The sequence below is a fragment of the Tyto alba genome, unplaced genomic scaffold (genome assembly GCF_018691265.1).
Source record: "Tyto alba isolate M040663 unplaced genomic scaffold, T.alba_DEE_v4.0 Super-Scaffold_17, whole genome shotgun sequence".
NCBI classification, from domain to species: Eukaryota; Metazoa; Chordata; class Aves; order Strigiformes; family Tytonidae; genus Tyto; species Tyto alba.
In genome coordinates, this window is record NW_024881279.1 from 11,015,156 (window position 1) to 11,030,153 (window position 14,998).

The 14,998-nt window shown below is 40.6% G+C and overlaps 1 protein-coding gene across 4 annotated transcripts in view; it reads right to left on the bottom strand.

Moving 5' to 3' along the window:
- Nucleotides 1-472: 472 nt before the first annotated feature.
- RNF145 (ring finger protein 145) overlaps nt 473-14,998 on the bottom strand; it is a 48,617-nt gene continuing 34,091 nt past the window's right edge. For all 4 annotated transcript variants that reach the window (XM_042790172.1, XM_033006204.2, XM_033006201.2 and 1 more), the window contains 6 exons: nt 12,027-12,202; nt 7,993-8,133; nt 6,416-6,598; nt 4,339-4,486; nt 3,289-3,645; nt 473-2,120 (listed from right to left, as the gene is read on the bottom strand). In XM_042790172.1, the coding sequence (XP_042646106.1) occupies nt 1,677-2,120; nt 3,289-3,645; nt 4,339-4,486; nt 6,416-6,598; nt 7,993-8,133; nt 12,027-12,202 (1,449 nt within the window). In that variant the 3' untranslated portion in view covers nt 473-1,676. The remainder of the gene's footprint in view (nt 2,121-3,288; nt 3,646-4,338; nt 4,487-6,415; nt 6,599-7,992; nt 8,134-12,026; nt 12,203-14,998) is intronic.

The following is a 14,998-nucleotide window of genomic DNA, read 5'->3' on the forward strand; positions in this document are numbered from 1 at the left end:
AGGTGATCTTACACGAAGAACAAAACTTCCCATCATGGTATGACGAATTTCTGGGGTCATTTTTCCACACCCAGGGACAGCAAGCAGGGTTTAACAGAGTATCCTTCAAGAACATATTCTGTGAAATGAGGGAAAGTCTTAGTTTCACAATACTGAACAGCACTCTGTGATAGCTCTGCCCTGAAATTCCCCATTTCCTGCCTCCACAGACTTTTAAGTGTGGCCAGAATGGAAACAGTCTAAATTACGTAGTGCCTCAGTGTTCTGATATTGTTCTGTATTGGCCAAGATCAGGTGGCAAGCACAGGCGAGGCCAGGAGGTACAACAACACAGCATCGAAATGGGAATGGGGAGGAGTGTGTGCATCAGGAGTTCCACTGATCTCCATGAGTAATGGAGAGCTACTATTGCAAAAGAGCATCTCAACACATACTTAATGGAATTTCAGTACAAGAATCACATAACCAGGTGTAAAAATCTTCAAATGTAATTTATTAAGACATTCAGCTATGTCTGTCAGTCTACATCCAAATTTACTACTAAAAATAAAATAGTATCACATTTCACATTAGGAATACCGACTTTGAAAAACACTTGAGTCAAGCCTATCGTATAAATAAGTGACTAATTTCTCTTCATATCAAAATTCACATAAAAAAATTGCCTGCCCCCTACTCCCACCTATTTCCCCACCCCAGTCCCTAGTTCTACTTGAAGCCATGATACATGTAAAAATTTAGATATGGACATGTCCTTGTCAAAGAAAAAAGGTGCAAACCTATTAACAGCTTTAAAAGTGGCATTTGCGGAGTCTGATCATACACAATAATGTACTCATTCCCAAAGTGCAAATATCGCCAGTTTAATACTGTTTTAATTCAGCTGCAAGAATTAATCATTACACAGCACAGTACTGCAAGGCCTCTATCTGTGCCCTAAAACTCATCCCACTTTCCTCCTGCACATGGTAGCAGAGGTCAAAGTGTTCATTAGAGTTCTAGTTTACTTCATGCAGCCCAGACTGTGCCCATTATTAGCAAAAGTTTCATATACATCAAAATATTGAAGACTCCATCATAAAAGTCAAGAGTCACTATAGATTACATGAACTCAAATGCAACTGCCCCACCAAGAACACCCAAAGCATACACATGACGTATTAAGAGTGCTTCCATCTTCTAGTACAATCACTGCTGTTGTATCTTTGATTTTTGCTTACATGACTTAAAAAATTTTGTCAGCAACCAAAGCTTCACCTCAGTCACAGACTTGCAACTCACTGCATTTAACCCTCTCGGGTACCCTGGGACATGGCTGTATGCGATACCTTCTTCCTGACCAAAACAAAAGCTAGCATTCCATCTGTCTGTCTACAAACTCTCACAGACCCTTCATTCCTCTTAGCCCTCACCCATCCCTTGAAAACACACTTTCACTGCAACTTATTTCCAGACATCCTTCCTATGCCCACAGTTCAGAGAGCTTCTGGAGTCATTTCTACTACATCTCACTGGAGTTACCACTACCAAGCAGCCCATAAAAATCAGCACGGGAGATTATATTTTGACCAGCATGAATAGCTAGACTTCTTTCACAGCTGTGGAAGGATTGATTTTCTTCTGAGTCAAACTTGGATCTCTGAAATGTGTTTGTTCCCGCATCATCCTTTGTCACCTTAGAGCTGGACACAAACCCCTGGATCTCGAGCAGGGCACCCCTCTGAGGCTGCAATTAGTTCTGCAGCACAAGCTGCTCCCTGGCTGGCCTCACACGGGCTCATGTCACTGTCCATGCTTTGAGACCCCTCCGTCGCAGCAGAGGCTTCCCGGCTGTCCTGCCCCTCAGCAACCTGTCCGTTGCTCTTGCCTGGGCTGTCTTTCATATTTGGCCCATTGTCCTGTTCAACACCAGGGGGCTCAGCTGCATCTCCAGGTCTGGTGTTTTGCTCTGCACTAGGATTTGGTTGTTGAACTGGCTCTGGTCCCAACCCCGGTAGCTGTGAGGGGCTCTTAAGTTGGCAGTGGCACAGAGGGCAGGTTTCTTGCACATACAGCCATTTCTTAAGACAACCTGCATGAAAAAAATGGCTACATGGTGTGATTACAGCAGTTTTCATATCCTGAAAGACACAAAAAAAGAAAGATCATATTATTTGCAGTTCCATTCATCTCCTCTCTCCTCATATATCTGATAGGTCCACTAGCCACAGAGGAGAGAGAGGCAGTCTACAGGCAAGCAAGAGTACGTTTCTTCCTTCATACCAACAAGCCTCCACAATCACATACACACACAATTCAAACACAGGTCAGGTCTGGCTGTTTGTATTACAGGGATTAGAAATTAGGCAAAAAGCTTTATTTATAAGGCATTATTACTCTTAAATAAAAGCTTTTGTAGGATAAGAATCACAGGATTAGTTGGCTTAAGAAGCAACTGTAGAAGTCAGAAACAGCACACTTACAGATACAACGTTTAACAACAGCAAACCAGAAATGAAGCAACACCCTAACTCTCTCAGCTGAGACACACATATTACTGCATCTGGTGTTTCAAACACTGTAATTCAACCTGGCACTGGTAGTTTTACTCTTCAAAGAATTTGTATCAAGTTTGGAATCAATCCAGTTGCACTCCAACTGCACACTACTAACCTTAGGGTGGTTCTTTCACTGTCATAACTAACTACAACTTCTATCCAAGAGAACAAGACTTTGGAGCTAGAAGTGTGATAGAGATAGTACTTTCAGCATTGATTTGTAAGGTCCTTACATCTGCTGGCTTACCTTAGAAAGACCCTTAACCTTTTGATAAATAGGTTTCTGTTATAAAACTGACATTGTACATGAAGTAGAAGTCACAATGTCTGCAGAGACTGAGCTGCTTCCTCGGAGTAATAACAATCAGCTACTGAGTACACATTGTCCTTCAGTAACAAAATCTTCCACTAATGAAGAAAGGGCACATTTGCTGTTATTACCGAGACCAGCTCAACCCAAACTCAACAGGTTTCAAAGAAGCTCAAGGACAGTTAGTTACATAACTGGAGAAAAAAAAGAAGGAAAGCTTAAACACATTCAAACTATCTCTTTATTCATAAAAACTATCTCAATGTCAGCACTCCAAATCGATTTACACAAAGCAGAAAACTGGGTAATTCAAGTAACTTACTGAGCACAATATTACTGATTAAACCAGATTCAAGCAACTTATTTTACTAGTTGCAGACTGAACTTGACAGTCTAGAACTATTTAAGTTCAAGTCAGTCTTTTGTCACTTCCATTCTTACCTGGTAGCAGATGGCACAGATATCGTTGTGTTGCTCCAGCTGCTCTTTTGTGGCAACGGGCAGCGATTTGATCTTATTCACGGCGTCTCTGCGAAGAAGGAAACTTTTCCACCCGAGTTGTGCCCGCAACCACACATTGTAGTAGGAGTGAATGAAGATGATCACAGAACCCATCACAGTCCACTCGCCAAAGATCGTTTCCGAGACACCATATGCCACCACACAGAGAGCGACGAGGAATTCCAGCAGCCGGTAAGTGCCATTTACATAATAAATCACATCATCCATATTTTCCACTGGTTCTTTTCTGAACTCCTCCACCATAAACAAAACATAAATGAAGAGTGTCCCAAGCACCTGTAACACAATGCAAGACCATGAGCTCCGCATTCAGTTCTGAACTGGAGCTTAAGTCATTCAGCATCATCCGCAGAGCTCTATACACACAACGCTCCCACATCAGACAGAGGGCAGGCAAGCCCCAAAGTAGTAACTGTTGCTGAACTTCAAGACAAATAAAAGTCACTCTTTCTTAGAAAACATTTAAGCTTGTTTCCAAGTGCTCCCCCTTCTGTACCCTCCTGGGTCCAGAATATAGGTGAGTTGATTAAACAAAAGTGCTAAGCATTATGAGGGTGATTTCATAAATTTAGTAATACAAAAAAGCAAGTTATAACAAACAGTGCAAAACATTTCCTGTATTTACACTACTTGTTTTGAACATCAAATTACTTTCAAAGAGCCACAGCTAAATAACAATACATAAATGAGTGCTCTGGAGAAAACCCTTTTTACTGTGACAGTTATGCCTTCAAAAGCCTTCTGGCTTTACAATTTGAAATAGACTTCCATTCACACCTATGTTCTCAGCCCACCCTGAGGAGCTCCTTAGCCTCAGATACATGATAAAGAAACAGATTTTATATCATATCTTGTACTTCTGCCCTTCTATCATCCCTGTTCTTTTCTCATTGTGTATTTCCCCCTCTAGAGTAACAGGATCACAGTTAATGCAGGGCTTCACAGTTACTACAGGGCTAACATTCTTACCTGAAGAGAGGTTAGAATACTGCTGGAGATAATGATCAACAGCCAGAAATCCATGTGGAAAAATTGACAAATCATGTAGGCCATGTACGCGGGGAACACGAGTAGGAACAAACAGAGGCTGACTGCTCGGAAGTGCTTCCACAGGCTCCTGCAAAGAACACAATAGGTTTTTATTTTTCAAGTCAGATTTGAGTGTCAGAATAAGAATAGGCTGACTGCTGGAAGTAGGCACGTCGGATGTTTGCTCAAGGCTTTAACTTGTTAAAAAGAGTTTCTATTGTACTTGGGTACAGTCTCATTCCCAGCATGCATGCCTACAATACGTACAGTATTAAAAGTTCCATCTTGTCTGACCTTTGCTGTTCTCAATACAAAGACAAAGATTATAGGTAAAAAATTCACCTGCAGTACTTGTCATAATGGGTCACGTCAGTGGTTAGACAAATTAAGTATCTAAGATACTGAATGCTTCAGATGAAAGTCCATTAAAACAAAGAAAATCATTAAATATGCATGTAACTTTGTACACTTCTTTATATAAACAGAGTTGTTCTAGGTTATATATTTATTACAACTGTCCTATGTCTTTTTGCTAATATGCATTGAGCTAAGGTATTTCTTTTCATCACCAGATTTAACCCTGCTGCCTTTAGAAGTATATTCCCCAATTCACAGATCACAAAAGAAGAAATGTAGTTGGGACTTCAACATTCATCTCTGCCAGCCCTTACTCTGCTCCTATCATTTACTTCTTCCTAATCTCCTACCCAACCTAAACACACCATCAATCTTTTTACACCCACCCATTCGTGAAGGCTTCCAGAATATCTCCAGTAATTTACTACACTATCTCTACATGTTCCTCAGGTTGTATTTTAACCTCATTTGACTCTAGAAATGAGGTACAGAAAAAGTGGAAGTACTGGGGGGACAGGACAGCAGCAGAAATGGGCTAATTGAATAAAGTCTGAAGAAACGTCAGAACGCTACTGTGAGGTCTGCAATTCTGTGTCTGTGGGTGAGGGAGAAAGAGAGCTGAAGTGAAATTTATCCTGATCCTAGTTAATTCAGAACTGCCTGGGAGATTTAGCAGAAGAGAGTTAAAACTCACAATTGCCACAGACTGCTTGTTTAAACTGGGCAGATGCTCATATCCTGGCTTTACTCTCTTTCCCTCTGTTACTGTATTTGAAGTTAACATTGCTGAAGGCAGAATAGGCTGGCTACAAGTAGCCTCTAAGCTAAACAAACTCGCTACACATAAATAAACCTCTTTTATTTCTTCACTTACAGGTTACAGAAAGTGAAGACACAAGCAATTAACAAAGATACAAACAGATTAATATCAGAACACCAGACACAGATCTTCAAAACACAAATTAAACTTAACAACCCCACACGATCAGAACATCTGGTACACTGATGCAAGCCTTCCACCACTTATTTTCTGCCAGTAAACCCTACCATTCTGAGATCACAGCCTCACAAAAAAATTGGTTTTACAGTATCTAACACAAGGTCACTAGAAATTTCCCATCCTCAATAGCTCTGAGACCACTGCATTAGAGGGAAACCTATCCAACTGCAGAGGAGGTTAAGCAAAAACATTCTGCAAATCTACACAATGGACTGTGGGTGGGGAGAGCACAGGCACTTGAGTCCTGGATTTGCTTAACCAAGACCACTGTGCACTGACACTCTTGCTGGGGAGAAAAACCACTGAACAGTGTAATACTCAGAGCAGCCAGCAGCTGCAGAAATGCATGGTCTTGCATAGGCTGGATGGACGCAGTCCTGAGCACGAGCAGGTGACCAAAGTCAGCTCTGTTTGCCAGCGTACAGAATAGTAAAAAGTATTACTGTGTGCCCTTGAGGGAGCAGGATAGAGAGAAAAAAAAAAAAAAAACCAAAACAAAACTCTAGAGAATTTAGACTAGAATAGAAATCAGCATACAGAAAAGAAAAGACAGGGTAACTTTACAAGCTACTAAAAGTCCAAATCAGGCCATCAATTACTAGTTTATCACCTCCTAAAACAGTATTGAGTAACTTGTAGTTTAGGAAACCAGTCTCTTACTTGTCCCTTGAGGCTCCCAATGCCAAGACAATGGGATCAGCGATTTCCAGCATAGACTGAAGTATGGATGCCACCACAATGAAAAGAATAATACTGAGCAGGAACGCCCGATGCACAACTTGGAGCTCAATCAAACCTGTCTGCACAGCCAGGATCAGGAGTGTGACTCCTTCAGTCATTCCCCTGCAGATCAACACAGTCAAAAGAACAATTACATCTTTTTGTGTGTCAAATTAGGTTCATAAATACATCTAAAACCACTGAGAAATAAGCTGTCTACTTCTGCCACAACCTTTCAAATGTCACTGGTTTCAGCTTTTACTAATGTCCCTGCTAAGGTTTTATCCAGAGGGGAATGTTTTCAGAAACACTGAAGTGTTGGGGGTTATGAACTAGCAGATTTCAGAACCCTGCTCCTGACTAGCAGCGTGTGGTCTACATCCGGCCCAGCAGACACCACTCAGTGACAGAGTGTCCCCCTCCCAGCACACAGCATTTTAAAGACCCAGGTTGTGCCCTAAGAGGAGGAACCCACCAGCCTCAGTGTTGCCTACACAAGCTCAAAGCAGCCCTGCTATGTCTACATCTGGGCACCCACGAGCTTCATTTCTAGATCATCATTTTCCCATCACCACCCTCCTGTCTGTGCTTTGGCCCTGGGGAAGCATCCTTGACTCAATACCCCACCCAATGCCCAGTTTAGGCAAATCAGCTCTTTAGCCATTTTTCAGTTTATTCTTTCTGTATCTATACCAGAGCTGTCAACTTCCTTTTGGCTTAGAACCTCGACTGAATTGAATACCTCCAAGGACCACAATTCAGCACCAGTACTTGACACAGTTAAAGTACAGAACACCAGCACGACATGTTTCCCCAAAAAGCTATTTTTATGTAGACTACTCCTGGGAAACCCCACTTTATACCTCCGTATCTTAGAATCCAAAATGTAAAACATTATTTTGCATATGATCTGGACTACAGAGTTAAGGGCTGGAATAACTGAGAAAGGTAGTGTCATACCTAGGATCGCAATTTCATATTAGACAAGTTTGAACAAGGGTTAAGAATAGATAGTTTCTATGTTTTGGCTATTTCCCATAGTAATTTATAGGCAATCCATACAACTGAGAGATAGTTTCTATGTTTTGGCTATTTCCCACAGTAATTTATAGGCAATCCATACAACTGAGTTTTACGCCTCATAGATTAGTAACACTTCGCATATGACTACAGGGTAAATGAGGAAATGGAAATATGAAGTGTTTGTATTATCCAAGCATGTGAAAATTTTCCAGTGACTCATGAAAAGGAAAGCACTAAGACAATCGAAGTGCAATTATAAATCCCCACTAACAGCTCAGAATTTGTTACAGATATGAACCATCTCCCAGGAAGTCTGTGACAAGCTGTATTTTCACCTCAAATCCTTCCAATTCACACACAGACTGGCATAAAAAAACCCTTTCAAGGGTACCCAAGAGCTCATAAGTTAAAAACTGTAATGCAAGATACATATTTCTATATAAATCCCTTTTTGTCTGCTGTTTTTTAGACCCTAGGTACAACAAGACACTTACCTGTTCATAGCAGGATCATTCATGAACGCTCGGTAACCCTGCAAGTAAAACTTGCAGAGAGTCAAAACTCCCAAAGCAACAAAAGAGACTGTGAAGACCAAGCCCAGCAGTGAGTATGGAGTACTACAGCATTCAGCAATACTGTGAGGAAACGGGAAAAATAAACAAAAAGAAAAGGTCCATCAATTAAAAGCAATGTGATGAGCTCTCTGTCCTGCTAACTGTACAAGCTGGTTTTAAAGCAAAATTGGATTGGTTTAATGAAAATATTAAAAGCTCCACACTGCCATGAAATCCTCCTATAAAAAGATGAGATATATTCTGTTACTTCTTTGTTTAAACTGGACAGATGCTCATATCTTTCCTGAGTCCTTCATCTCAGCTCCCTAGCTTGCGGTGCCCTCAGGCCAGAGCTGGTGCTGTGCCGGGGTGTTTCTCCCATCCCTCTCCAGCACTGTGCCGCACGGTGGCACTGTCCTGCTTGTGTAGGGTTTTCATAACCAAAGTCAATTGGACAGCCACAATGCACCCAGGTTACATGCTGAAATTTCAGTCAGCTACCAGAAACTGAGTTAAAGCAGATGGATACATTAAGGCACTTTCCACTCAGACCCGAAATAGTGCAAACAAACATCAAACTGATAAATACTATTGGGAGAGTGGGAGCTTTCTGGTAGAATTCACATCAGGTGCAGGTAGTAGCACCTGTCTTTCAAACAGCTGAGCCAGAAACAGTGAATGAGACAGTGAAAAATATTCTCCCTCAGCAGGCTTCTTCCTCTCTTTTGCTACAGCAGTGAAGTCCCAAAGATTGAGACCCCAAAATATATTTGACAATGCTGAGAACAGCTGCATTACTTCAGGTCCCTCACCTTAGGGCGGCTCTTCTGATGATCATGGCACTGCAATATCTGGAGCAGTCTAAGCCTCAGAGCGTACTTCAGCTTCTGAAACATGCTGCTGCCAGAAAAAGGGGAGTGCAGTGCGGTGCACCTGCATTCCCTCCCCAACACCAGGTAAAGAGCCAGCTGTCAGCCAGGGATCATACATCTAGAAATCCTCACATACATAAACCAAGGTAATATACTGACACCACCACCCATTTAAAAAAAAAAAAAAAAAAAAAGAAAGAAGAAATAAAGAACTTTGCTTTTCACCAGGATAGCAGTCTTGTGAGACAAATTATGGTGGTCAAAAACATGTCATGCTAATTAACTGACTGAAGAGTGACCTAGTCCAGTGCTCTGACAAAAGAGTTTTGAGGAAGCATATGCTTCAAACATAAACAATGCTTTGCCCAAGAGACACTTACTTTGTCTCTGTCAATGATTACTTTAACCGGAAATCTCCTTTGAAAGCAATTCACAGCAGAAAACGTTGATGTGTTTACATATGCTATTTGCAGTGCTTCTGGTAAGCCTTCAAATTCTGAGTGTTTATCAAATCAATCAGGGCTGAAAAAAATTTTTTAGATGTTCCTGCTGGTCAAGGTACTGAGAAACTCAGAATTTAAAGCAGCAATTTCTGTAGGACATTTGAGGAACTCCAGGTTTTGCTTCAAAATAAATTATCAGAAATCAAGAATACTAGCTTTTCTGCCCGACACCCAATCCTTTTTTGTTGGAGTAATTTTAGTACCCTTCTTAAACTTATTTCCAGATGATCTACTATGCAAGGGTCCCAGAGGAGCTTAAGAGCTCAAAGAGAAGCCTGGGGAGCTCTTAGTGTTATGTTTGTGTGCCATGCGTAAGTTTATAAAATTGTCCCAAAGAGTTGAACTCTTCAAGGCTTCTCAAAAATCACAGCAGTTACATATTCATGAAAAAGATTTTGACAGGAACAGTAAGGACAATGAAAGGTACAGAACAGTTTTTTAAACAGAAAACATGCAAGCAAGAGCTTCCAGTTTGGGAAGAACAGATCTATGCTACTCTCAATTTCAAATAAAAGAACGGAACTGTTTGGTCTTCCCCTTCCCTCAAATACATGAATTGAGGGCACAGAATGAAACTATATAGATTCAAACAATCAAAATGGATTTTTCATCATGCAGGCCAAGTTAAGCTGCGAAACTCCTTGCCTCAGGATCTTTCACATGACAGAAGCGTACAGGGTTTCAAGGGCAGAAAGCACAAATTGATGGAAGAGAAGTCTTTTCAGGGTTCCTGAATACATATTAACCATGTCTAGCGAATTCACCCTGACTGATGAAGTTGGATGTGGGACTGGACGAGTACTAGGAAGCACCTTATTTGTCATATTATAGGTGGGTGTCTTTCCAGGCATGCATTTACAGCCACTGCGGGAAAGTGGATCCTAGGCTAGATCAGCATTTGGTCTGACCCAGTACTGCTACTCAGGTGTTCTTATGGAAATCAGAGACAGCTGTTCCGCACACCCCAATTGCTCTCACCTGAATTCCAGCTACACTATTTCAAGCAATCATTACACTTAAAGGGCACAGATGCAGAATTCACTCACTTTCATGGAAAAGCATATATTTTCTTCAGTTTTGTTAAATAGCCAACACTACATCATTACCTGGCCTGACAAGCTATTTCAGCTCTCTCCTAAGGGGTACGAGGCTGCTAGTGGTACCACTTGAGTTTGTTTTTTTAAGATGAATAAGCATTTATTATTTTTCTACTGTGACAGAGCTGAGAACACTGAGAACATTTGCATAGTTTTTCTGTATTTTTCCAATTGCAGCAAGAACATCAGAGATCAATTGGTATTCATTCACTCAGATCAACCCAACACAATTCTGCAAAGCAAGTTCCCTGTTTTGCCAGGAATAAGAGAAGTCTAACAATCTGGTGTAGGAATAAACTCAACTTATTTATAAGGAAAAGGATAGTACCTCCCACCCCTGCTAACTGCAGTACACTACTGTACCAAAACTAAAATTGCAGCAGAAATGAACAGGAGGAAAAACTTCAGACATGAATGGTTTAGTTAATAACCAGGTAATATAGTCAGTGCTTTTACATAATGCAGTGTGACACTGTAAGAAATTTCAGTACTACATGAATGCAATACAATCCCTGGCATTTCTGCTTAATGATAATGAATTTTGACAGCTTACACTATGGCACCATATACACACTGAGAGAAGCAAGAAAAAAATAAGCAATTGTGAAGTCTGATTGGAAAACTGTAGTGATGAGCCAGTTACTCAAACCAATTGCTACCCAAACAGGAGAACTAATGATGCATGGCCTCTAAAGAATGTGTCTTATGTTACCTGTGTGTTTAGACATTTATTACTTCTTTTCTTCCCACCCCACTAGTACACTGATTTGCCTAACCCACCTCCTGCAACACACCCTGTTCTTCTTTGCCCTACACTCATGTTCCCTTTTGTGTGCTATCATTTCTAGTTAAACAACAGCCAACAAAGGCACTTAGGGTCCCGTCAGAAGAATCACTCAAATGCTGCCTTTCTGTCAATAAAAGCACTAACACAGATCTCTTTCCTTTACCCTACAACCAGTTTTTACAAAGCTTTTGGGAATTTGGTATCTTTAAGACCTTTATACCTCTGCCAAAATAACCACTGAGCTCAAAATTTACTTTGGGAGTTAGCTACTTCAGCTGCTTGGATGAACTCAAGAACGTGTCCTACACCAGAATGAAGAAACAAGACATAAAGGGCTCAGAAAGCAACACAATCATGAATAAGCTATCAGCTGGACTTCAGCTGAAGTATCTGAGACTTAAAACCAATCTGTATCCTGAAAATAACTTCTAGACCAAAGCTCTAATTATAGCTATTCCCTCATCAAATGAATATTTTGCTTTCTTTGGGAACTCTTCCACAGTTCTAATGCTGTCTGTTCTGAACAGGATCTATTCCTCTAAAGGACAAGCTTAACAGGGTTTACATACATAGTCACTGTGATAAGGACAAATATTTGTTGGGTATCCAAATGCAATAAAGCAAATCTACGCATCTAGTCTCCAAAAGAGCATACACATTCACTTCGGAAGATAGTCAAAACAGAAACCCAACTATTTGCAGACTACTTAATTACCTTGTCAAGAAGAGGAAGAGGAGTCTCTCTCTTGAGGCAGGCTGATCCCGTGTACTAAAATAAGAATAGATCTGAAGAGCAAATAAGACGAGCCAAAACACCATGAAAAGGACTGGGACAACTAGTTGGTTCCACAAAGACATCCCCAAAGCCAGCAGACCGTACACCTCCACCACCTGGGCAAGACAGAAAAATGCAGTTTGTTATTGGTTCACAGCACCTGTGATTTGGTAACTTTAAAAAGACAGTCAACAATATAGCCAACAAGGAAACTAGGGATAATTAGCCATTCCAAAGGAAAAGAGGAGATATATCAAACTACAGTTTGACAAAAGGAGAGCCCAGGTTCAGCAGTGACATATTACCACTGTCTGTCTTGAAGTAGGGACAAGTACCTGACTGTGCAGCATGCTATCAGACCAGTTGAATGTCCCTTGCTATGAATAATTGGCTCAGAGCTGCTGACTGCAGCCTGCTCTCAGACAGAGGGGCAAGGACATGTGCCTCCAGTTCATGCACAACCCTCTCTGACCCTTTTGACCAGCTTAAGACACAGCAATATTGTTTTCTCTGTAGCTAGTGCCAAGTCATTGCACATACTAGATACTGAAATATGAGCCACATCACTTCAGCACAGTGAATTTGCTTTGCTGACCTGTTTTTACGGGAAAACTTAGTATCTCAGACATTTTAAGTATCTCAAAAAGAACGTGTACCAGACTTTTGACTTCTAATCCATCAAATGTTTTGAAATTCATGCTTAAGAGTTATTTCAGAAAACTCTGGAGCTCAAATTACTTCTTTTGCATCGCAAAGACTAAGTTACAATGCAGTCATTTCCAAGAAGCTGGAACTTCATGTAGCTGGATTTAATACAAAAGGCCAAAAGGAAATCACTCATAAATACTATTTCCTCATCACCTGCTTTCCACAATGACATAGAATCATAACGGCAAAAAAATTTAGTAGAATGCTAAAAAAGCTGTCTACTTAGTCTTTCATGGCAAGCATCAGGGATATTACGTTCATGGGACCTGCTGCAGTATGTACTGTGGCTGAACAACAAGCAATATGCTGCTGGCAGGGACACAGTGCCAAGCTCCTGCTTTTAGCTTTGCACACAGACTTGTGAAGGAAGTGCATCTGCCCTCAGGAGACCCTCTTGGCCTCGGATCAACACAAGCAATCCTATGCAGCTCCTGGCAGACTGCTCCTCCACATCAGAAAAGGGTCATGCTACGCTCATAGTGTAGATTCATAACTGTGAGGTATTTCTGGCATCTTCTGCTGCAACCAGGCAGCCAAGATTGTGGGCTCACTTTTAAATTATACCATTAGCCACAGTCTGAAATACACAAACACAGAAAAAGCTGCCTTGGCCCACCTGTTAGGGCTGTCTCAGGAAACACTCCTGGTGTTTAGCATCCCAATATTCACTAAGTTTTGCCACTGATAGCAAAACAGCAATCAAATCCAGACTAAAATAGTAGTAAACTCACCAACACCAGGATGAAGGCATCACTGAAAACTAGCAACTGCACAAATTTATAGCAATAGAAATACAAGTAGGAAAATATTCAAAACAAAACAAGCAATATCCTCCTCTGGAATAAGTACCCTAAGCTTGATTTGTAGTGGAGTTGCAGCCAGTTATATGAACATACTATAAGCCAATGTTTTTTTCTGTTCTTTTTCAGGAACATGGGCATAGAACAGCAAGCTCTTTAAAAAAAAAAATAAATAATCCTGTTTTCCCATATTGTCAATACGGTGCAAAAATCACTCACACACAAGTTTTCATTCCAAAGCACTCTCTACTACATGCATTTAGAAAAGCAGCATACAACATTACTATAAATCCAGTGTCACATTACAAAGTTTCTGCCATTTTCTCTGTATTCCAAATGAAAAAAACTTTATGCTCTACACATAAAAAGTCAAGAGAAAGAGTACAATCAGTGTCCAAAGGCGACATAACAAGGAATAGTTCCTCCTCATAATTACAACACTGTAATACAGCCTGGCACGCAAAGGTTTTAAATACTTGGGGGGTGGCAAGGGATGAGACAAGCAATTCTAGAGATGAGGCAGCCTGTGTAACAGCTATATTTAGAATACAATTCTGACCACAAAAAAAAAAAAAATAAATCCAAAACAAACCAAAAAACAAAAGCATCAAGAAACAACTATTTACCCCTTCACCCCAGAATCCAATCTGAATTTGACTTCAGGAAGCTAAACTCTGCATCCATTCATGCACGTGGAAAATGGAAGTGCTAGTTCCAACTTGGTGCAAGTCTTCAAGCTGTACAAAGCCACGCAACTGTTTTACTCTAAATGTTACTACTCTAAGTTAACAGTAAGCATGATTTTCCTGTTCTCACTGGAAAATAAGGATGCTGAAGCTTTGCCAGTTAGCTCATGAATTATTTTTTAATCAGAAAATCTACAAGCCAGTTATGGATGAGATCAGACCATGCTAGGTGCAGTGCAAGCACAGAAGGATAATCCTGCTCCAAAGACCAATTACATACAAAATAAATAACCAGACAGTTATGATCAACATGACAGGCTGAGACCTTGGCACACCAGACACCTACTGCTGCCAAGTTTTTGTTTGAGTATGACAGATATGACAGCAAAGAAAAGGTTTAAAGAGGGCTTTGAAACAGCTTAACAAGTTAGTTTTCAGACAGCTTCTGGACTGAAGAGCAGAAGGCAGAAAAACAGTGGCTTGGTTTGAAAAAAAAAATGCAGCAAGTGATGAGAGCTGAAATAGCGGGTCAGTCAGAAGTCAAGCGAGCATCAACCTTTTCATACTGAAATACATAAAAGGATGCATACACACATATATTTTCTTTTTATATAAAAAAACCCGAGGTGTGAAGTTTCTGTACCACTAACAAAGTGTCTTTTCAATTAAATATATATCAGATGTCAAAGCATTAACAAAACAGATACATGAGATCAGC